This window comes from Ustilago hordei (genome assembly GCF_900519145.1).
Source record: "Ustilago hordei strain Uho2 genome assembly, contig: UHO2_contig_03, whole genome shotgun sequence".
Classification (NCBI taxonomy): Eukaryota; Fungi; Basidiomycota; class Ustilaginomycetes; order Ustilaginales; family Ustilaginaceae; genus Ustilago; species Ustilago hordei.
In genome coordinates, this window is record NW_024545288.1 from 1807317 (window position 1) to 1825603 (window position 18287).

At 52.0% G+C, this 18287-nt stretch overlaps 6 protein-coding genes across 6 annotated transcripts; 4 read left to right on the forward strand and 2 right to left on the reverse strand.

The window, feature by feature from the left end:
• Window positions 1-91: 91 nt before the first annotated feature.
• Window positions 92-3718, forward strand: UHO2_02132 (uncharacterized protein; the record flags this gene model as incomplete). The annotated part of the gene is made up of 1 exon (XM_041559569.1): window positions 92-3718. The coding sequence occupies one exon, from the start codon at window positions 92-94 to the stop codon at window positions 3716-3718; it is 3627 nt and encodes a 1208-aa protein (XP_041415503.1).
• Window positions 3719-8641: 4923 nt separating this feature from the next.
• On the forward strand, window positions 8642-9958 carry UHO2_02133 (uncharacterized protein; the record flags this gene model as incomplete). Its single annotated transcript, XM_041559570.1, has 1 exon — window positions 8642-9958. One exon carries the CDS (start codon window positions 8642-8644, stop codon window positions 9956-9958), a length of 1317 nt encoding a protein of 438 aa, XP_041415504.1.
• A 135-nt stretch (window positions 9959-10093) lies between these two features.
• Window positions 10094-11320, reverse strand: UHO2_02134 (uncharacterized protein; the record flags this gene model as incomplete). The annotated part of the gene is made up of 1 exon (XM_041559571.1): window positions 10094-11320. One exon carries the CDS (start codon window positions 11318-11320, stop codon window positions 10094-10096), a length of 1227 nt encoding a protein of 408 aa, XP_041415505.1.
• A 332-nt stretch (window positions 11321-11652) lies between these two features.
• On the forward strand, window positions 11653-12513 carry UHO2_02135 (uncharacterized protein; the record flags this gene model as incomplete). Its single annotated transcript, XM_041559572.1, has 1 exon — window positions 11653-12513. The coding sequence occupies one exon, from the start codon at window positions 11653-11655 to the stop codon at window positions 12511-12513; it is 861 nt and encodes a 286-aa protein (XP_041415506.1).
• Window positions 12514-12977: 464 nt separating this feature from the next.
• UHO2_02136 (uncharacterized protein) lies at window positions 12978-13385 on the reverse strand (the record flags this gene model as incomplete). The annotated part of the gene is made up of 1 exon (XM_041559573.1): window positions 12978-13385. The coding sequence occupies one exon, from the start codon at window positions 13383-13385 to the stop codon at window positions 12978-12980; it is 408 nt and encodes a 135-aa protein (XP_041415507.1).
• A 473-nt stretch (window positions 13386-13858) lies between these two features.
• Window positions 13859-18091, forward strand: UHO2_02137 (uncharacterized protein; the record flags this gene model as incomplete). Its single annotated transcript, XM_041559574.1, has 1 exon — window positions 13859-18091. One exon carries the CDS (start codon window positions 13859-13861, stop codon window positions 18089-18091), a length of 4233 nt encoding a protein of 1410 aa, XP_041415508.1.
• Between the last annotated feature and the right edge of the window lie 196 nt (window positions 18092-18287).

The following is an 18287-nucleotide window of genomic DNA, read 5'->3' on the forward strand; positions in this document are numbered from 1 at the left end:
ACAAACCTCCTCGCCATCACTCTGTATATATCAAGATTGTCAAGTATGTTTCTCTACCAGTGGAGGCAAAGCAGTACTGGAGCTCTCTGGAATGGTTCAAGACCATCCTGCTCGGATACTAGCTGATACCGGTGCTGGTTTGTCCATAGTCTCAGATTCTTTCATTAGTAAGTACCAAATACCCACAAAACCCATAAAAACAAGATCGATCCATGGTGTCACCGGGCACCAACTCTCCATCAATAGTTCTGCGAGCATGCAGGTATCTATTGGTACACACAATCTGGGTGTGGTCGAAGCTTCAGTGGCCGACACTGCAGACTATGACCTCATCCTGGGGTTCACTGAGCTACGGAGGCTCAAACCCACCATACAATGGGATACGGGCCAGCTGGAGTTCAAGACTCAGGAGCAGGACCGACCCCCTAGGAGACCCCCTGAAGCAGCAAGAGCAGGGGACCTAACCATGAGGAGACCAACCCTCCATGGTAACGAGTTTGTCTCAGCAGAGCGCATACTACAAGCAGCTCTGGAAGATGGACCCATAGGGTTCATGCTGTTAGAGGAGCCACCATCATCACTTCCGGCCTTTGGTTTTGTACCTACAGGCGCAGACAAAGGAGTCGAGATGGAGGTGGAGGTAGATAAGGTGGTGACGGCTGCAGACATACCAAAGCCATACCAACACCTGCAAGATGTGTTTGATGAGGTGGAAGCAGACAAGCTGCCCCATCATACCGAGCATGATCTCCACCTTGAGTTGATAGAAGGAGGGAAGCCACCTCAAGGGCCCCTATACCTTAAGGGACCCAAGGAGATGTCCGAGTTGAGGAGATACTTGGATGAGAACCTCGAGAAGGGGTTCATAAGACCATCGAAGAGCCCGGCACGATCACCAGTGCTCTTCGTACCAAAGAAGGATGGAGGTCTCAGACTCTGTGTGGACTACAGAGGTCTCAACGAGATCACTGTCAAGAACAGGGCACCATTGCCCCTCATCGAGGAGCAGCTGTTCTTACTCAGGAAGGCAAGGATCTATACCAAGCTGGACCTTAGAGCAGCATACAACCTCATCCGGATTGCTAAAGGAGATGAATGGAAGACAGCTTTTGGCACTCAGTTGGGACTCTATGAGTACCTAGTGATGCCCTTTGGCCTAGCCAATGCTCCGGCTCACTTCCAGTCATTCATCAATGACATCTTCCGAGACATCATTGGAGTATATGTAGTGGTATACTTAGATGACTTCCTGATCTTCAGTGACACTGAAGAGGTACATGTGAAGCATGTCACCGAGGTCCTCACTCGCTTAAGGAGCAACAGGCTCTTTGCTAAGCTGTCGAAGTGTGAGTTCCACACCAAGACAGTCGAGTTCCTGGGGTACATCATCAAGCCAACGGGCATAGAGATGGACCCAGAAAAGGTGCGCACTGTCAAGGAGTGGCCAATGCCAGAGTCAATCCATGACATCCAGAGGTTCCTGGGTTTTGCCAACTTCTATCGAAGGTTCATAGCCCACTTTGCTCACATAGCCAAGCCCTTGACAGCACTGGTAAAGCCTATAGAACGGTTCAAGAAGTTCGAGCTACCAGAGGAGGCCCAACAGGCCTTCCACAAGCTCATCCAGGCCTTCACATCAGCAGGAGTGCTTCAGCACTTCGACTACCACCTTCCAACAAGGTTGGAGACTGATGCAAGTGACTTTGCTATAGCAGGAGTGCTCAAGCAGGAGCATGAAGGACGATGGCATCCAGTGGCCTTCTACTCTAGGAAGATGTCTTCTGCCGAGAAGAACTATGAGATCCATGATAAGGAGCTCCTAGCTGTGGTCGCCTGCCTCACTCAGTGGCGACACATGTTAGCTGGACTACCGAACCAACTGGTCATCCTCACTGACCATGAAGCCCTCAAGTACTTCAAGTCACAGAGACGCATCACAGGTCGACAAGCTCGATGGGCAATACTACTAGCAGACTTCGACTTCATATTGCAGTATCGACCAGGAGACAAAGGTGGTGAACCCGATGCTCTCACCAGAAGGACAGACATGCAACCAGCTGGTGAAGAGCAGGATCACAATGTGAGGCAACTACTGCCTCCTCGAGTGTTCAAGGAGACAGCAGACCATGACTCGCTCCTAGTGGCCCCCATGATCTCGATGGAGTCCATAGCATCAAAAGGTCTCAAAGACCTGGTCAAGATCTTCCAGCCTTTAGACCAAGAGCTACAGGAGATACATAGGAAGAAGCCTTTCGAACTCAAGGATGACCTATGGTACAGTGGAGGAAGGTTGGTTATCCCCAAGGTGATCATGCCAGGGAGGACCAACAACCGACACTCAAGGAGTGCCAAAGAGGTAGATGGACAGTCTCTCTCTGTAGAGCATCTGCGATTCATGGTGATGACCCAATGTCATGATGGTATCACTGCTGGACACGTAGGAAGAGATGCTACCATCAAGGCAGCTCAACGACATTACTGGTGGCCAAACATGACAGCTTGGATTGCAGACTATGTAGCAAGTTGTCCTGTATGTGCTAGGTACAAAGCTCCTCATCATCGTCCATATGGTTTGCTACAGCCACTAGCAACCCCAGACAGGCCCTGGGGCTCCATATCCCTCGACTTCATTGAAGGACTACCACCATCAAAGAAGTATGACTCCAAGACCTATGACTCTATCCTAGTCATCGTCGACAGGTTAACCAAGTTTGCCATACTAGCTCCAACCCATAAGACAGTCACGGCCAAACAGACTGCAGTATTGCTATATGGACACATGGTTAGACTCTTTGGATATCCAGATCACATGGTCTCGGACCGAGGCAGGCAGTTCATATCAGGAGCATGGAAGGCATTTGCAGAGCAAATGGGTGTGAAGCACTCACTTAGCACGGCTTACCATCCTCAAACTGATGGTCAGACAGAGAGAGTCAATCAGGTCATAGAGCAATATCTCAGGATGTACTGCAACTATGAGCAGAATGACTGGGCCAACCTGCTGGACACTGCGGCCTTTGTATACAACAACACGGTCCACAACAGCATTGGTGTCTCACCATTCTTTGCATGCTATGGATGGAACCCCAAAGCTCATCCTGACATCCCTCAACGACTAGGAGTCAATGATCCAGGTCGCTTCGAGTACCTCATGGATGGAAAGGAGCGTTGCAAGTACCTCCAGGAGCAGATCAGAGAGGCACAACGTAGATCAGTAGACCAGTATAACAGGAAGCACAAGGACATTGAGTTTAAGGTGGGTGATATGGTCTATATCAACCGCCGAAACTGGAAGACACGGAGACCCACACCCAAGTTGGATACCCGGTTTGCAGGACCCTACCCAGTTCAGGAACGGGTAGGACGCCGAGCTTACCGAATCACATTGCCAGCAAACCTTAGGGTGCATGATGTGTTCCATGTCTCCATGCTCGAGCCAGCAAGAACAAGTTCTCTTCCTCAACGTGCTGAACAGCCCACCATGCCACCACTTCCAGATGAGGACCTCGACTTCGAAGTCGAAGCACTCATCGACAAGCGTTCACACAATGGGACTACAGAGTACAAGGTGTTGTGGAGAGGGTACTCAGAAGAAGCTGCTTCATGGGAACCAGTAGAGAACCTCAACTGTCCCGACCTCATCCAGGAGTATGAGGAGTCGGAGGGGGGACGAGTGAGTAGACAGAGTGGAGAGAGGAGGAGAGAACAGGAGGAGTAGAGAGAGGAAGAGGAAGGAGGATGACGTTGAGAGAAGGAGGAAGGATGATGTTGGCGATGTTGTCAAGGAGGAGGAGTCAGCATGAACCAGACCAGAGCATGCCTCGACGGAGCTCGGCTCTTAAGAGGGGGGTAGTGTCATGGGCCTGGATGCTCAAGAAGCAGGAGGGTCATGGGTTCATATGGAAAGAGCACAGGTATCGAAGACCTAGTCGATACCAGTAGAGAGCATGGTCGTAGTGCAGTCTCCATGGAGACCACGGACTCCTATGGATTCACATGCAAAGGAGAACCGAGCCACATGCGAGGAGGACCAAGCTCAAGGAGCAGGCACAGCCACGAAGAGGACCAAGCTCAAGGAGCATGCAGATGGTTACCACTCAGGGGCTCGAGAGACAGGAAGTCGACACAGGTCAAGAGGAGGAGGAGCAGTGTCGAAGGAGTCGACACAGGTCATGAGGAGGAGGAGCAGTGTCGAAGGAGTCGACACAGGTCATGAGGAGGAGGAGCAGTGTCGAAGGAGTCGACACCACTCAAGAGGAACAGGGGTGCCAAGCAGGAGAGGCCCCTGAGCAGTACTCGATGAAGAAAGTACTCTCTGGAGAGAGAGAGCAGGAGCAGCATCGCTGGCGATGCTGTGAAGAGGTATATAACCATGCTTTCTCATCATCATAGGTCGAGTGGATCCCGATCCACTCTACTCACCATAACTAGTTATCACTTCAGCATAAGTATACATTAGTTTCAGTCAGCATAGCAGCAATCTATCAAGGTTGCTCCTCATCGTAGTGTGTGTGTTGTATCACCACTACCTGACATCCGAAGGCGCCCATAGCAGGTTAGCGGTCCGGATATAGATAGAACCGAAGGCAGTAGTCCACTGCGGTCCGGGGATCACTTCAAAGTAGCAAGTCAACACACTGGACACTCGTGTTGACGCCACCAACCTTATCACCAACACCATCAACCTCATTATCATTGACATCACCAACCTTATCATCAACACCATCAACCTCATTATCACCGACATCACCAATCTCATCACCAACACCATCAACCTCATCATCATCAACACCCACACCAGACCTTGGTGTCATCATAACATTGATATTGATCGTGCCGAGCTACCCCTGAACGGAGTGTCCACAGAGGTCAGCCGAAACCTACGATAGTATATACAACAAACGCCACCTGCTGTCACTGCACAACTTGATAGTCACCGAGTATCTCGAGACAATAGCTGTCGCACAGTTCGATAGTCACCGAGTATCTCGACAGACCGACCTGGGTTTCAGGCGCGAGACCCCTGACAGGGTGCTACTGGTGCGAAGACCTCTGTATAGTCGATGCCCTCGCGTTGAGTGAAACCTCGTGCCACGAGCCGGGCTTTGAACTTTGTCGGCACGAGGTTTGCATCGGTTTTGATCTTGAGTACCCAACGTGTGTCGACAGTATTTGCACCCTTTGGGAGGTCGACTATCTCCCATGTGCCCATCGCCTCCAATCCATCCAGCTCCTTTCGCATGGCCTCCTCCCAGTGTTTTCTGTCCTTTCCACTCATTGCTTCATGTATGGTTGGGTCCAGGTTCTTTCTCCATTCCGGTCGCGTCGCTACGAGTCCATAGAATTCGCTGTCAATTTGAGTTTCGGCGATTGGTCCTTGTTCCATCACCTCCGCTGTTCCTTCGCTTAATCTTTCTTCCGAATCTGTCTCCATATCCATGTATTCTCGTAGTGGCTCTTCATCTGTTTCGTCGAATATATTTTCTTTATTGTATCCTAGATCTTCGAAATTTTCCTCTGTCATCATCATTGGGGGTGCCTTTGTGTCAACCGGTCGCCACTCTGTTCTGTCTGACCAGCACTTTGATTCCATGAATTTTGCTGAGTTGCTCCAGAAGATGTTCGGATTGTAGTCCGGGCTGTAGAAGAGCCAGCCCTTCCTTTCTAGACTGTACCCTAAGAAAATGGATGCGACGGCTCGCTGGTCCAGTTTCTTGTTGTCCCGTTTAACTTTGGGTACGTTTACCCATGCCAGACAACCAAACACTCATAGGAGCTTTAAAGCTCGTTCCGGCGACTTGCCAAACATCGCTTGATAAGGGAATTCATTATCAACGCTCGGAGTGAGGTTTATTTTGAACGCCGCAGCTCTGATCGCGTATGGCCAGAACTTCTTCGGTAGTCTCCTCTGCATTAGCAACGTTCTCATCTTCTCTCCAAGGGTCCTGTTCATTCTTTCTACCCGTCCATTTTGTTTGCTGTTGTACCCTACGGTGGTTTGCCACTCTATGCCCTTTTCTAACGACCATTCTAATGCATCATTGCTTTTCCATTCCGTTCCTTGATCGGATCGGATTGCTTTTAGCTTCCGATCCGTCTGTGTCTCCAGGAACGAAACAATCCTTTTGAGTTGCATAAAGGCATGACTCTTTCGTGTCAATGGCTGTGCATACACATACTTGCTATGATCGTCGACCAGCACCAACGTGCATGTGTACTCCGTCACGTGGGACGAGTCTATTATTAGATCGACGTGGATAAGATCCAGGGGCCCTACGGCTCTTTCGCTGCTACCTTTCCCCATCCGAGCGCTTGTGCTCTTGGATCGTACGCACTGCTCACACGTCAGAGCGGTGTTTGGATCCAATTTCATGGTATGCTTATCCTTTAACTTGGTTGTGATCGCCTTAGCTTTATCTCTTCCTGGGTGCCCGAGACGCTCATGCCATAGTTGTTGTTTTGAAACTTTCGGCTCATTCTCAATATGCTCGAACTCCTCATCAACACCTTCAAACAATGGTGCTGATGTGGCCATCGCGCTTTCTTGCCATGTGTCGCCTCGGAACTCCAGAAGTCCTCGCTCGCGATTCTTTGCAATCTTAAGTGTCATGCCGTTTGTTAGAAAAATTTGGCCGCCGGTTGTGTCCAATATCACTCGTGCTCCTTCATCCGTTAATGAATTTGTTGACAGAAGGTTAACATTAAGGTGCTTTACATACAATACATTTTGCAGAGAGATTTCCCCGTAATCTGTTGATATGCTTGCATCTCCTATAGCTGCCGCTTCCAAGACCTCGCTTCCGGTGGTAATTATCCGCTTTCGGCAAGTTCTCGGGTGGATGAGCATGCTGTAGTCGTTCACCATATGGTAACTCGCCCCCGAGTCCAAGATCCAATGAGCTGTTTCTTTTGTGTTCGAGGGGTCCTGCCATTTCATTGGGAGGGTGAGGGAGCACCACGCTTCCTATTTAGGTTCAGCGAGGGGGGAGTCCTTGGGAATGGTAACCAAGGCGTCGCATTGACTGATACCATGTCCCGGTCGCTTGCAGACCCAGCATCGGATTCGGCGTGACTTGCTTGCGTTCCTCGAGCTCGCGTGGCTGTTGTCGGCTTCGGCTTCGGTCTCTCCGGCCCGTTCGTTTTGATCGTCGTTGCCGGCGGTTCTAGCACTGGCTTGTCGAGGGTCGATCCTTTGTGCGGGGACGCTCTCGACAGCGGTCTGCCGGATGCTTAGTGCGGTGGCAAGGGCGTTGAAATCGATTTGATGGACGGTGGCAACCGTCTCCTTGTACACCGGATGCCGGATCGTGCATTTCTGCAGAGCCGAGAACAATGTATCATCGGCGAATGGTTTGCCGAGGAGGCTGCTTTCGGTTTGTATGGACCGGATCTCTTGAATTAGCTTTCTGGCGTCCGAGTTAAACATCTTTGTATCGTTGAGTTGCGAGATAAGCGCAAGTCTGTGAGACGTCTTGGTGGCTTCATTCGTGAGACCGTTTTCGATCTTTCTCCACACTTGGTTGAAAGTAAGGTACTCCTTGATTACATCTAGAACGAGGTAATTTACATTGTGTTCTCCGGTAGTGTCGATTGTTCCACGCAGGGCGTTGATTAAAGCATCGTCGAGGGAGCGGCTCCATTTCGGGTGTTTCTTGTCGTACGTTCCCTCGAGATGTTTCATCGCATGAGGCACGGATCGGAGGAAAGATTTCACGTGGGCGCTCCAGCTATGATAGTTTCGTGACATGAGCTTTGGCACGGGTTCGAGGAGCTTTGCTAGGGTGCGAAAGTTATATCGCTTGTCACCATCATCAAAGTCGGAGTCGGAATCGGTGTCTTCGTCGGCTTCATCATTGATGGCCTCCGGCTCGTTTTCGCTCGTGGCATTATTATCGACCCGAACCTGGGTGTTCTTGCCTTTTCTGCCTCCTTTGGTCCTCGTTTCGGTGTCTTCTACCATGGTTGTCGGCGAGTTTCGGTTAGCTCGGTGATAGCTTCTTCAGACTCTTAATCAAATGAAGATAACAATTAATATACGGCGTTATCGGGGTCACGATCAGACTCCCTTTACCACAGCCGTATGTTCTATGTAATGCTTAGTTTTCATGATGTGAGACTGAATGACAAACACATATATATACTCCATTCACTGCTCTGGTCCTATTCGAGGCAGGATGTGTCTCTTCATTTGTACTCCTGTGTTGCTATGATACCGGGTGCCACTGTGCTGTCACCATGACAACAATTACGTACCTCATTGTACTTCTCGCTTACGTGAGCCTCCCGTGTCTCAATGTCTCGGCCGTAACATGTGCATCTTACTTGAGATGCCGACGCATCTTCAACTATTCTTCTCTTCGAAAAAGTGTGTGTGTCTCCCACTAAACAACACACGTGCCTGCATCCGAGCTCTCTCTTGGCTGTGCGTGCGCAGCTTCATCATCATTTAATCTCTTGAAGCTAAGTCGATCACACCATCACCTCCAGCTTTATACCCCGACCATACCTCTGCGTCGTTCATCCTACTGCACGGCGACAAGCCATCTCGCTACCCGCGTCATCATTTCCGGACAACACAAGCGATCAGAATCACAGCCGACAATTAGCATCACCAGGGCCGACACCTCTACTGGAAGCAAAGATGCCATCATCTCGACCATTCGATTTCACCTCTTCCTCCGCTTCTTCGCGACGCTTCAACCGAGCACGCCCTGCATCCGATGAAGAGGACCAGTCAGATGCAGACGACTACCGTCGTGTGAAGAAGGCTTCTGCTCTTCTACCCAGCAGCAAGACCTCACACAAATCTTCCTCTGGCGCTGTACCATCTCGCTCCAAACGTGCGCCAGACAAAGCCGAGGGGGACTACGACCAGGTCCGACCAATCAAAAAGAAGACCAATCGAGACACCACCTCAGATGTCGAAGAAGAAGAGCAACCAGCCTCTACTCTCTCCGAAGAACTCCTTCTTGAGCGTAAAGCATACGACGAATGGGTGGACAAGAAACTCAATAAGCTCGTTTCAAAACGCGAGCAGATGCTCGAAGAGCGCGTTGACAGTCTTCGCACCGAAAGGGATGAGATTCAGTCTCAATACGACGAGCTGAGACAACTAAGGAATACAGCTCCAGAACAAGCATTGGAAGAGTTCAAAAAGGCTGCCGAAGCGAGGTATAGGCATGATAAAGACCTCATCGCTTCACTGAAGGTTAAGGTGGAAGCGGCAGAGAGGAGGACAAAAGAGCCCGAGAGCGGTGATAGGAGTATGAGCATCCTCAATGCTAGTGTTAGGGAAAGTGTGGCACCTGAACCATCCGATCGGTTGGAGGAGATGGAGAAACAACATAAGAAGGAACTCGCAGAAGCACAGCGCGTCCAAAAGAGACTAGAGGAAGATGTGCGCAATTACAAGTTGCAGCTGGAGCAGGAAATTGCTCAGTCAAAAGCTTTGCTCGCGGCTGCTTCTTCCTCCGCTCCCACTTCCACCGCCGCTAAACCGGCAAAGAGCACCACCGAATCCACCGCCGCCTCAACGTCTTTAGCAGCAATGGAAGACGAGAAAGCGGTCCGCAAACTCTACGAAGACTTGACCGGCTTAGTCGTTACCGGTGTCGAACGCATCTCTCCCTCTGAACCCTACCGAAGATTCAAAGCGATCTTTGCACAGGAAGACTACTATTCGATCCTCATGGATTTGGAAGAGAGTTCGTCGAAGGTCAGCGGGGCAAGTGGTAACGGAAAGGAAGGGTCGAGGGACGACATTGTCTATGTGCCAAAGATCGATGAGGATAGGGACAGCGAGTTATTAGACAGCGATATGGTTCCGCAGGAATGGTTGGATGCGCTGAGGTTTGATAGGAATATGTTGTTCAAGTGGTACGAGAAGACGAGGAAGGCATTGTTGACAGATGAGGCAAGGTTGAAGTTGAGGGCTAGGGAAGAACGAAATCGACACTAAACCCGCAGCACTCTAAAGTGAGGCACGTTGTATATTAATGTTACTAAGAGTAGTCACGCGAGAAATAGTCACATCATACCCTTTCAGACATGATTCGGATCTATAATACATCCAAGAAGTTAGAGAGATCGCGCATTAGACAGGAGAAGGCCTAGTCTCGGGATCAGTCGTCTTTGTAACCCTAAACACATCGCCCACTTTCACCACCCCTTGCTTCTCCCTCGGAACACTGAGCATTCCGAAACAAGGCTTGCCCTTCTTCGCAGCTACCGGATCCACCTGTCTGTACTCTTGCAACACCCTGTAAGGCAAAATATTGTCTCTGACACCTGTTTCAGGGTCAATGTTGGGAACCATACATCTAGCACATTTGGCAAGCATGTAGATCCCTGCCCTTCCCTTTCCTTCTGCTTCTGCACCCAGCGGTAGCTCTGAGGGGGAAGAGGAGGAGTCGAAGAACTCTGCTGCTGTCCAGGCGTCTTCCTCCCAAGGAGTGAGTTTTGTGTCGGAGGAGGGGGCGTTGTCGACGATGATGTTGGGTCTAAACCGGGTAATGGGGAGGGATGAGAGTTCTTCAGGGGTCCAGTATTCACGGTTTACTGAAGCTGGGACTTTTACCTCCCTACCCTTCTCCTCTCCCTCCGAGGAGCTGGAGAGTTGAGGGTAGACAGAAGCAGTCAATGTCCTCTGTACATCTCTCAGACTCTCTGCTGAAGCCAACAAGCAGGGATAGAAATCTTGGTACCTTAGTACCGCATCCTTCCACTCTACCTTTCCATCCGGATCCGTCGGTCCACTCTCTCTTGCACTTGGACCTTTTCTCACCAGCCTTACTTCCTTCCCAAAGTACACCGACAACTTCTCATCAGCTTCCTTTGACACCGCATATCCATCAACATACACGCCCCAGATATAAATCCCTTCTACCACTTCATACCCCTTCACCTCCTCCTCACTCGGTTGCAACGCCACTTCCACCTTCGACGCTGGCGTACCCGTCTCCGACTGTGGAATCTCAATAGAGAGCGTATTGCTTTCATGCTGGATTTTAGGATGGATGAGGACCATCTTGGAAAGTTCTCGAGCAGTGTAGAACTTTTTAGTGGAGGCATCGATGATGAGCCATGTTCGATCGTACTGCAGACCTTGATGGTCGAAGGGCGCTTCAGTGACGGATGTGCCTCGGCATGACTTGATAGGATGGATGAGAATTTGGGATACAACGATGTCTTTGGTGAGTGACTGGGTGTGGTTGGCGGAGTTGTGGGAAGAAGCGGTGTCGGAGGATGTGACGAGAGCGCTTTGGAGCATGTCAGAGGTGGAGTCGAGGAATGCTTTTCCTGCTCGGGTGATTGCTTCCATTTTGGGCGATGATGCACTAGAACTGCGATGGTTATGGAGGGATTGAGGGACTTATGCTAGCCTCGAAAAGGTTGGGCTAGCTTGAGATGGTGGAGAGAAGGAGGAGGAGGAGAAGGTGTGGAGGAGTCGAGGCAACCTGAAGTCTCTGCTGCTCAGTCCGTGCGCTGCGATTAAGGCAACATCTCCAGTGTAATTCTTTCTGGCGAGAATTTGGTCGCTCAATTCTTCTCATTTTACACAGTTTACCAACTCAACCTTCCACCTTTTCGACCCTTCACAACTGCCACTGGTCCCATCGTGACGATGTCATCGACGCCTCGACACCACCCATCATGGTGAGCGAGCTCAACAAATCCAGGTTGACGAACGATGAACAACTTCGCATTTTCGTCACAGTCGGCACTACCCGATTCGACTCTCTAATCCGTGCCGTTCTCTCACAACCCTTCCTCGACAGCATCGCTCACCTCTCATCGACATCGCCCAAAGTAGTACTGCAATATGGTAACTCATCAATAGCCGACATTCTCATTTCCTCTGCGCTAGCATCAGTCGACAGCGGCAGCGAGATCGTCCCCGAGCCAGGTCTGCGAATCATCGACGGTCGACGAGTCTATCAAAGCAGTGCTGCTATTCCTGGTCTGGACCCTGGTCAAACTGGCACTATCCCTGGTCTTCGACTTCGACCTTCCGCGGCCTCTTCTACATCAACCAGCAACGACGCAGACACGGAAAGCGCAGGCAAAGGCTTATTTGATCGAATCATCGAAGAAGCACAAGCGACGTCAGGCAACACTACCGCGACAATTAACTCTGCTATGCAAGGCGCGACACTAGAAGCGACCACAGAGCAGGGCGTCGAGTTGGAGCTATTCCAGTTTGCACCAGATCTCAAGCCATATATCGGTACAGCTGATGTTGTTGTTAGTCATGCTGGATCAGGTACGATCTTGGACACATTGAGGATGCGGCCAAAGCCGCCAAAGTTGGTGGTTGTACCAAATACGAGCTTGATGGACAACCATCAGGTGGAGTTAGCGGAAGCACTGGGCAAAGAGAGGTTCCTGGTTGTGGGGAAAGAGGAGACGCTGGCACAAGATGTAGACAGAGCGAGAAGGGAGGAAGTGGAAGCGTTTCCCGATTTCGATCCTTCCCGATTCGCCGATATTGTTGATGATGTGATGCAAAGGTAATCACTCTCCCGATTGTACACACACTGAAGCGGCGATGCGAAGGGAGAAGCTGTGTGTCCATAAGCTGCCACGAGGAAGAGTGATGAATGCCTAGGGGCTCTCGATGAGAAGACCTGAATCGATCGCTCCAAGTGTTGGACTCGCAAAACAACAGACGTCAGCTTGTGCGAAAACAGCCCCTGAGTCCTCCAGTGCCATTTATGCAGGAAAGGGGCCTCGTGCATTTTCCTTTCGTTCAGTGAAGCTCTACTCGTTCCACATTTAGCTGCAAACACAACACTTGGTTTGGGTGTGTGTATGACATGGCACATCACTGCGCCCCTGTCTTGAGTTGGCGGAAGGATTGGAACAGAGGCGAAAGAAGCCTACTTCTGGCAGTAAAGAGGTTTCAGCCCCAAATCTTGTCAGTAAGTTTTAGTGTCGGCCTCTGCTCCTTGTATCTTGCTTCTCCTGTGCTACCTATTCTACAGTCTTCTTGTGTTCGTGAATAGCTGCTCAACATAGTGACAATGAAGAGTGAAATAAGCCCAGAGTAGTTCAGCTTGCTGCGTTGAAGCACGGGCATGAGAAGGTGTGCCTGAATGAAAGCGAGCTCGGTCCTCAAGTCGAAGATGAGCCTGCCTTGAACCCGCCCTTCGATCCGAGAGAAGTAGTGTAGAGGTTACACAAGGCTGCATACTCTCCCATCCATTCCCCGCTCCCCCACCTAGCTTGCATATTCCGCTTCCTGCTCCAACTTCTATCCCCCCGTCCTCACCATCATCATCTTGCCTTCTGACCATACACATCCGATGAGCCTCCTCGAACCGGATCTTTGGTTCCGAGACGTATGGCACATCAATCTTCCGCCTTCGACGCCGCCACAAACACATTTAGCATCTGCAAACTCAGCAGCGCCGTCCGTAAGGGCGCAAGTTCGTGCTGGGTTGGAAATTGGTTGTCAGGATCCACAGTTGGTGTCATCCGCCCGTTCCTTCAGCCCGCGGAGCGTTGCAGCCCACTTTCCCTCTCGAGGTTCCTGTGACAAGAGGTAAGTTTCTTCGATGGTCGCAAAGTGGTGTCACCTCTTCTTATCTTGTCTTGCCAAAGATTCAAAGGCCCTCCATCTGTGAATCGGGCTTGTTTGCTTCCAGGAACGTGGCTTGAACATTGTCTTTGTCGTCGACCTCGTTCTGTCTTTCTTACACCATCTCTTCTTCTTCTTCTTCTTCTTCTTCTATCTCTGTGATGACATGCCACACTATCAGTCAAACAACGTTCTCTCACGAAGCCCTTTTCGGGTGCACGGGCTGAGCCCGTCAGCACAACTTGAGCTGGTCTCAAACTTCCCGTTCGATCAACACGCATGGCCACCCTCCCACAACAGGCTCCAGGGCCAGGTCCAACCGACCAGGCCCTGCCTTCATATCTCTCGTACTCACCGGTCGCGACAAATGTCATCACCTACACCTCGACCATCACTCAAGTGGTGTATGATCCGCAAGGCGGCTTTGCACCCTTTCAGACACTCGGTACTATCCAAGAGGTGACGACAAGTGTCACGTACTCGGTGGTGAATGTGCCTTTGCTGTATACGGGGCCATTTCCTGCTCCGGATTTGGGGACACTGTATACTACTCCGGGACAGGCGCTTCCTTCTGCTACGCCGACAGCGACTGAGAGCAATGGCGTGGCGCCGACTGCAACCGCAACAGCAGGCGAGAGTAATGGAGGAAGTGCAGATGGAGGAGGGGCAACACAGACAGCTGCACCCATACCTGCAGCAACGACACCTGCAGCACCGACAGATACTGCTGCAACAGCAGGAGGGACAGCCGCTGGCACACAGGACGGATCAGTGACTGCAGAGTCAGCACCTTCAACAGCACCAACAGCAACAGCTACTTCTCCACCTACCACAGACACCGCTAACCCTACTGCCGCACCGACAACTCCGCCAACATCAACAGTTCCTACCGGTAGCTCCAACATCACCACCAATCCAGCTTCTTCCCTCCCCACATCATCCGCTACTCGCAGCAACGCCTCCACCAACAACCCCTCAGCGACAGTAGCTGGCGCACCCAACAACCCCAACAATCCCCAAAATTTAGCCTCCAACGGCCTTTCCGGCGGCCAAATAGCAGGCATAGTCCTCGGCTCATTCTTCGCTCTTCTCCTACTCCTTCTCCTACTCCTCTGCTGTCTCCGTCGAAGACGAAAGCATAAGCAACAAGCAGCCGTGCTCTCCGCAGCCACCGGTGGAACTGGACCAGCCTTCGCAGCCAACAACCGCGGGAATAATGCACGGGGCAACTATGCAGCCATTGGCACCGGTGCTGCCGCAGGTACTGCTGATGCGCGACGACCAAGTCTATCAGGCAGCGATGACTGGGAAGAAGATCATCTCACCGGTGGTGGTTCTGGATCCGGATTCTTCGTTGTCGGAGGTCGTCGACTTGGACCTGATCGTCGTGCAAGCATTGCTTCTCGTCGCTCCCAGCGAAATTTTACTGCTGGAAATGTGGCTTCTTCCACCCCTACCTCCAGTGGTCAAGGAGGGGGATTCGCGGGGTTCTTTGCCGCCGCTCTGGGTCGAAATAAAAATAAAAGCAGGGTCGAGATTGAAGAAGAACAGCAACCGCTCAGTGACGATGAGGTAGGGGATGGAAGTATGGCTGAGCGAAGGGGTTTGATGAATCCCCATGACTCGCCAGGTGGGCGGAGTGGGTATGGGTCGGGACAGGAGATGAGAGAGACGGGTAGAGCTGAAGTTGTCGGTCCGGCTGCTGCTTTACTTGCTGCTAGTGGTGGAGCTGCTGCGTATGGAGCAAGTAGGGATGGAAGAGGGTCGAGAAGCGGATCGGAAGCTCTTTCTAGTTCGGCAGCGACAAATAGCTCGCATACCCAAAAAGCAAGACAGGGGGTGAGCAGTAGTAATAGTACCGGCGGGTTCACGTCTAGTGGTGGCAGTGGGACAAATACAAGTCTGCCACCTCCTCCAAGGGCGCCTCGCTCTTCACCGCAGCAACCGCTGACAACGTACAACAACGTCGACGCAGGTTCGGCGGAGACTACAAATCCGCGCTTTTCGGCAACGACAATGGGCAGCACTTTAACCGGCACGGGTGTGGGAGGAGGAGTCAACCCTGCACTCATGGGCTTGGGTGCAGGTGCAGCTCTCGGCGGGCTAGGCGCGCTTGCAGCTGGCCATCGAGAGAGCGAAGGAAGCTCTTACTCCCGCCATCGGGGAGCTCAGGATATCAGAGCTTCGCACGTGAGCGAGATGTCAGCTGATGAGTTGCGACATCTACGCTCGACCGATCCGGAGAGGTACAGCCGTTTCATTTCCTCCGGCTCGAACCTGTTGGGTCCCGACTACCAGCCTTCGCCAGACCCAGAAGCTGATGCAAAGGAGCTTGATGATGCTAACGCAGCAGTGGGAACGATGAGCGGTGGCGGATCGACGTTCCAGCGCACCCGTTTGCCTACCATTCGAAGCGTTGGAGAGTTCGGTGAAAAATCCGACTCCCCCGGCACTACACGCTATAATCAGAGCTCTGGAAACCGCACCACTCATTTATCCTCGATGCACGCGTTCAGCGTCAACTCTGGCTCCATTGGTGCAGCTTCTGCTGGGTCTCGAGGCAATATTGTTTCGCCTCTTCCCCAATACGAAGCACAACAGCTCCAAGCCGGTGAAGCACTCCCCCATTACACCTACCATGACCAACCCCGCGCAACAGCAGAAGAGGAACAGATTCAAAGTCCAATCTCAGAAGGTGCTGATCGATTTGTCACCCCTCCTGCCTCGCCACGCAATACTCTTGGCGGTGTTGACAAATCCAGCTTTGACGATCCCACACAACGATACGATGCCCCAGAAGGACAGGACCGGGGAGCTGAACTCGAGGAAGGCGGAGTAGCAAGTGCAGGCATCCTCGGCGGAGTCGCAGCAGGATGGCGACGCTTGACGATGGGTCAATACGCATGGGTTCCAGACACTTCTTGTCCTTCTCGTAACGCTGAACATCAGCAATCCGGCTTTTATCGAGACTCATCCGGCGAGCTAGGCGCTGATCCTGAAGGTAGGAGTAGTCACGATCAACAACCTTCCGAAGACTCCAGCCGACTCATTCACCACAACAGGAGAGCGTCGAGACTCGAGACAAGCGAAACAGGGTTAGCGTCTAGCGTGAGGAGCGAAAGAGCGAGCGTGTATGGTCCATCGGCACTTGAACATGCTACGAATACTAGTAGGAGCTCTCCGGTGGCTCATTTGAGCTCGAAGGAGGGATCTGGAAGTTCCGGCGAGCAACGACAACAACAGCGGCAGCGGGGATCAAGTGAATCCGGCGCTGCAGTGGGCGCGCGATCTCATCCCTCTTTATCGAGTCAAAACTCACCTTCAACCGCAGGAGGGTACGCAGCTTCACAATCGAACTCCTCTCTCAGTGGTCGACGAACTATCGCAAGCGAAAGCAGCGGGCTGGACAGCCTCAGTGCAGTTGCTCAACTCAGTTCTAGGAGCACAGGCAGTGCTTCCACACGCTCAGGATATCGATCGAGCAGCCGTAGCAGAGGTAGCAGTAGAGGCGGTAGAGGGAGAAGATCGGGTGGGCTGAGCAGTGAAGCGAGTATGGGAAGTGGTGCGTCGACAGGTGCTGCGAGCTACAGTCCTAGTGGAGTGCTCAGTCGTGGCAACACTACCAGCACACGCGGCCTCGGTGCTGGCGAGGAATCTGGACCCACGGGTAGGGCTGTATACTTCCCCTCCGGTGCTACTGGAGAGTATGATGTAGGGGAAGAAGAGGAAGAAGGCGATGAGGACGAAGTAGACGTGGCCAGTGCAATCGCCACGGAAGGCGCAGGCAGTGGATCTTATGAGAGGAGAGGAAAAAGACCTCGAAGCTCGAGTGGTGATGGACTAAGTAGGCTTGATAGCTTGCTCGAGACGAGCGAGGATCCTTTTGCCGATGTTGAAGCTATGCCTACCGTTCCTCCGCCCGCAGGAGGTCACTACCCGAGCTCATCGCTCGGTGCTGCTGTCTCTCGTACTGCCGCCCGCGACGCCACCGAAAGCAACCCATCCTACCTCCAATCAAACCCTCTCCCACAACGCTCTCGCATCCGCTCACTCCAACCAGGAACTTCAGCACCTGTACCCACCGCTCTAGCACCATCGCTCTCGACCCCTTCTCTCAACTCTTCCTCAACCAGCAACCCCAACCTCCCCACCGAAACCGCACCTCAAGAAACCATGCATTCGAGAGGCAGCGGCAGCCTATCCTCGATCCCCGCTTCAGCCAGTTGGCGACCTTCCCCTCGTGCAGCCTCCGCCGTCCAACGCGCGGCTGAGGCTCAAGCAGCACTACTCGCACAACAACAACAGAGTGGACCTACTCCTCCCCGTAGTCAAACAGCGTCACCCTCGTGCGCTGGAGCTTTGTACAACTGGGCTGATTTGGACACTACTTTCCGCTCCGGACCTGGAAGTAACGGGAGACAGCCAAGTGCTGACCTTGAAGGCGCGAGAGCCGAAGGGGAAGAAGATAAGGCGAATAAGAGTTTTGAATGGCCAAAGTTCTTGCGCTTCTAAAAACGCTTCCCCATCATCAAAACGAATGAACGAACTGTATCATGTATAGCACGCGAGCTCTTTGGGCTCTTGGAACAATTACTTCCCCCTTCCCCCATCCCCGTCCGAACGGTCTTGTCAAATTCTTCTTTTCACGTACACTCCTCTGCTCCAGGATCCCTGACCTTTGTATCAAGCTGACGAACTCCGTAACGAT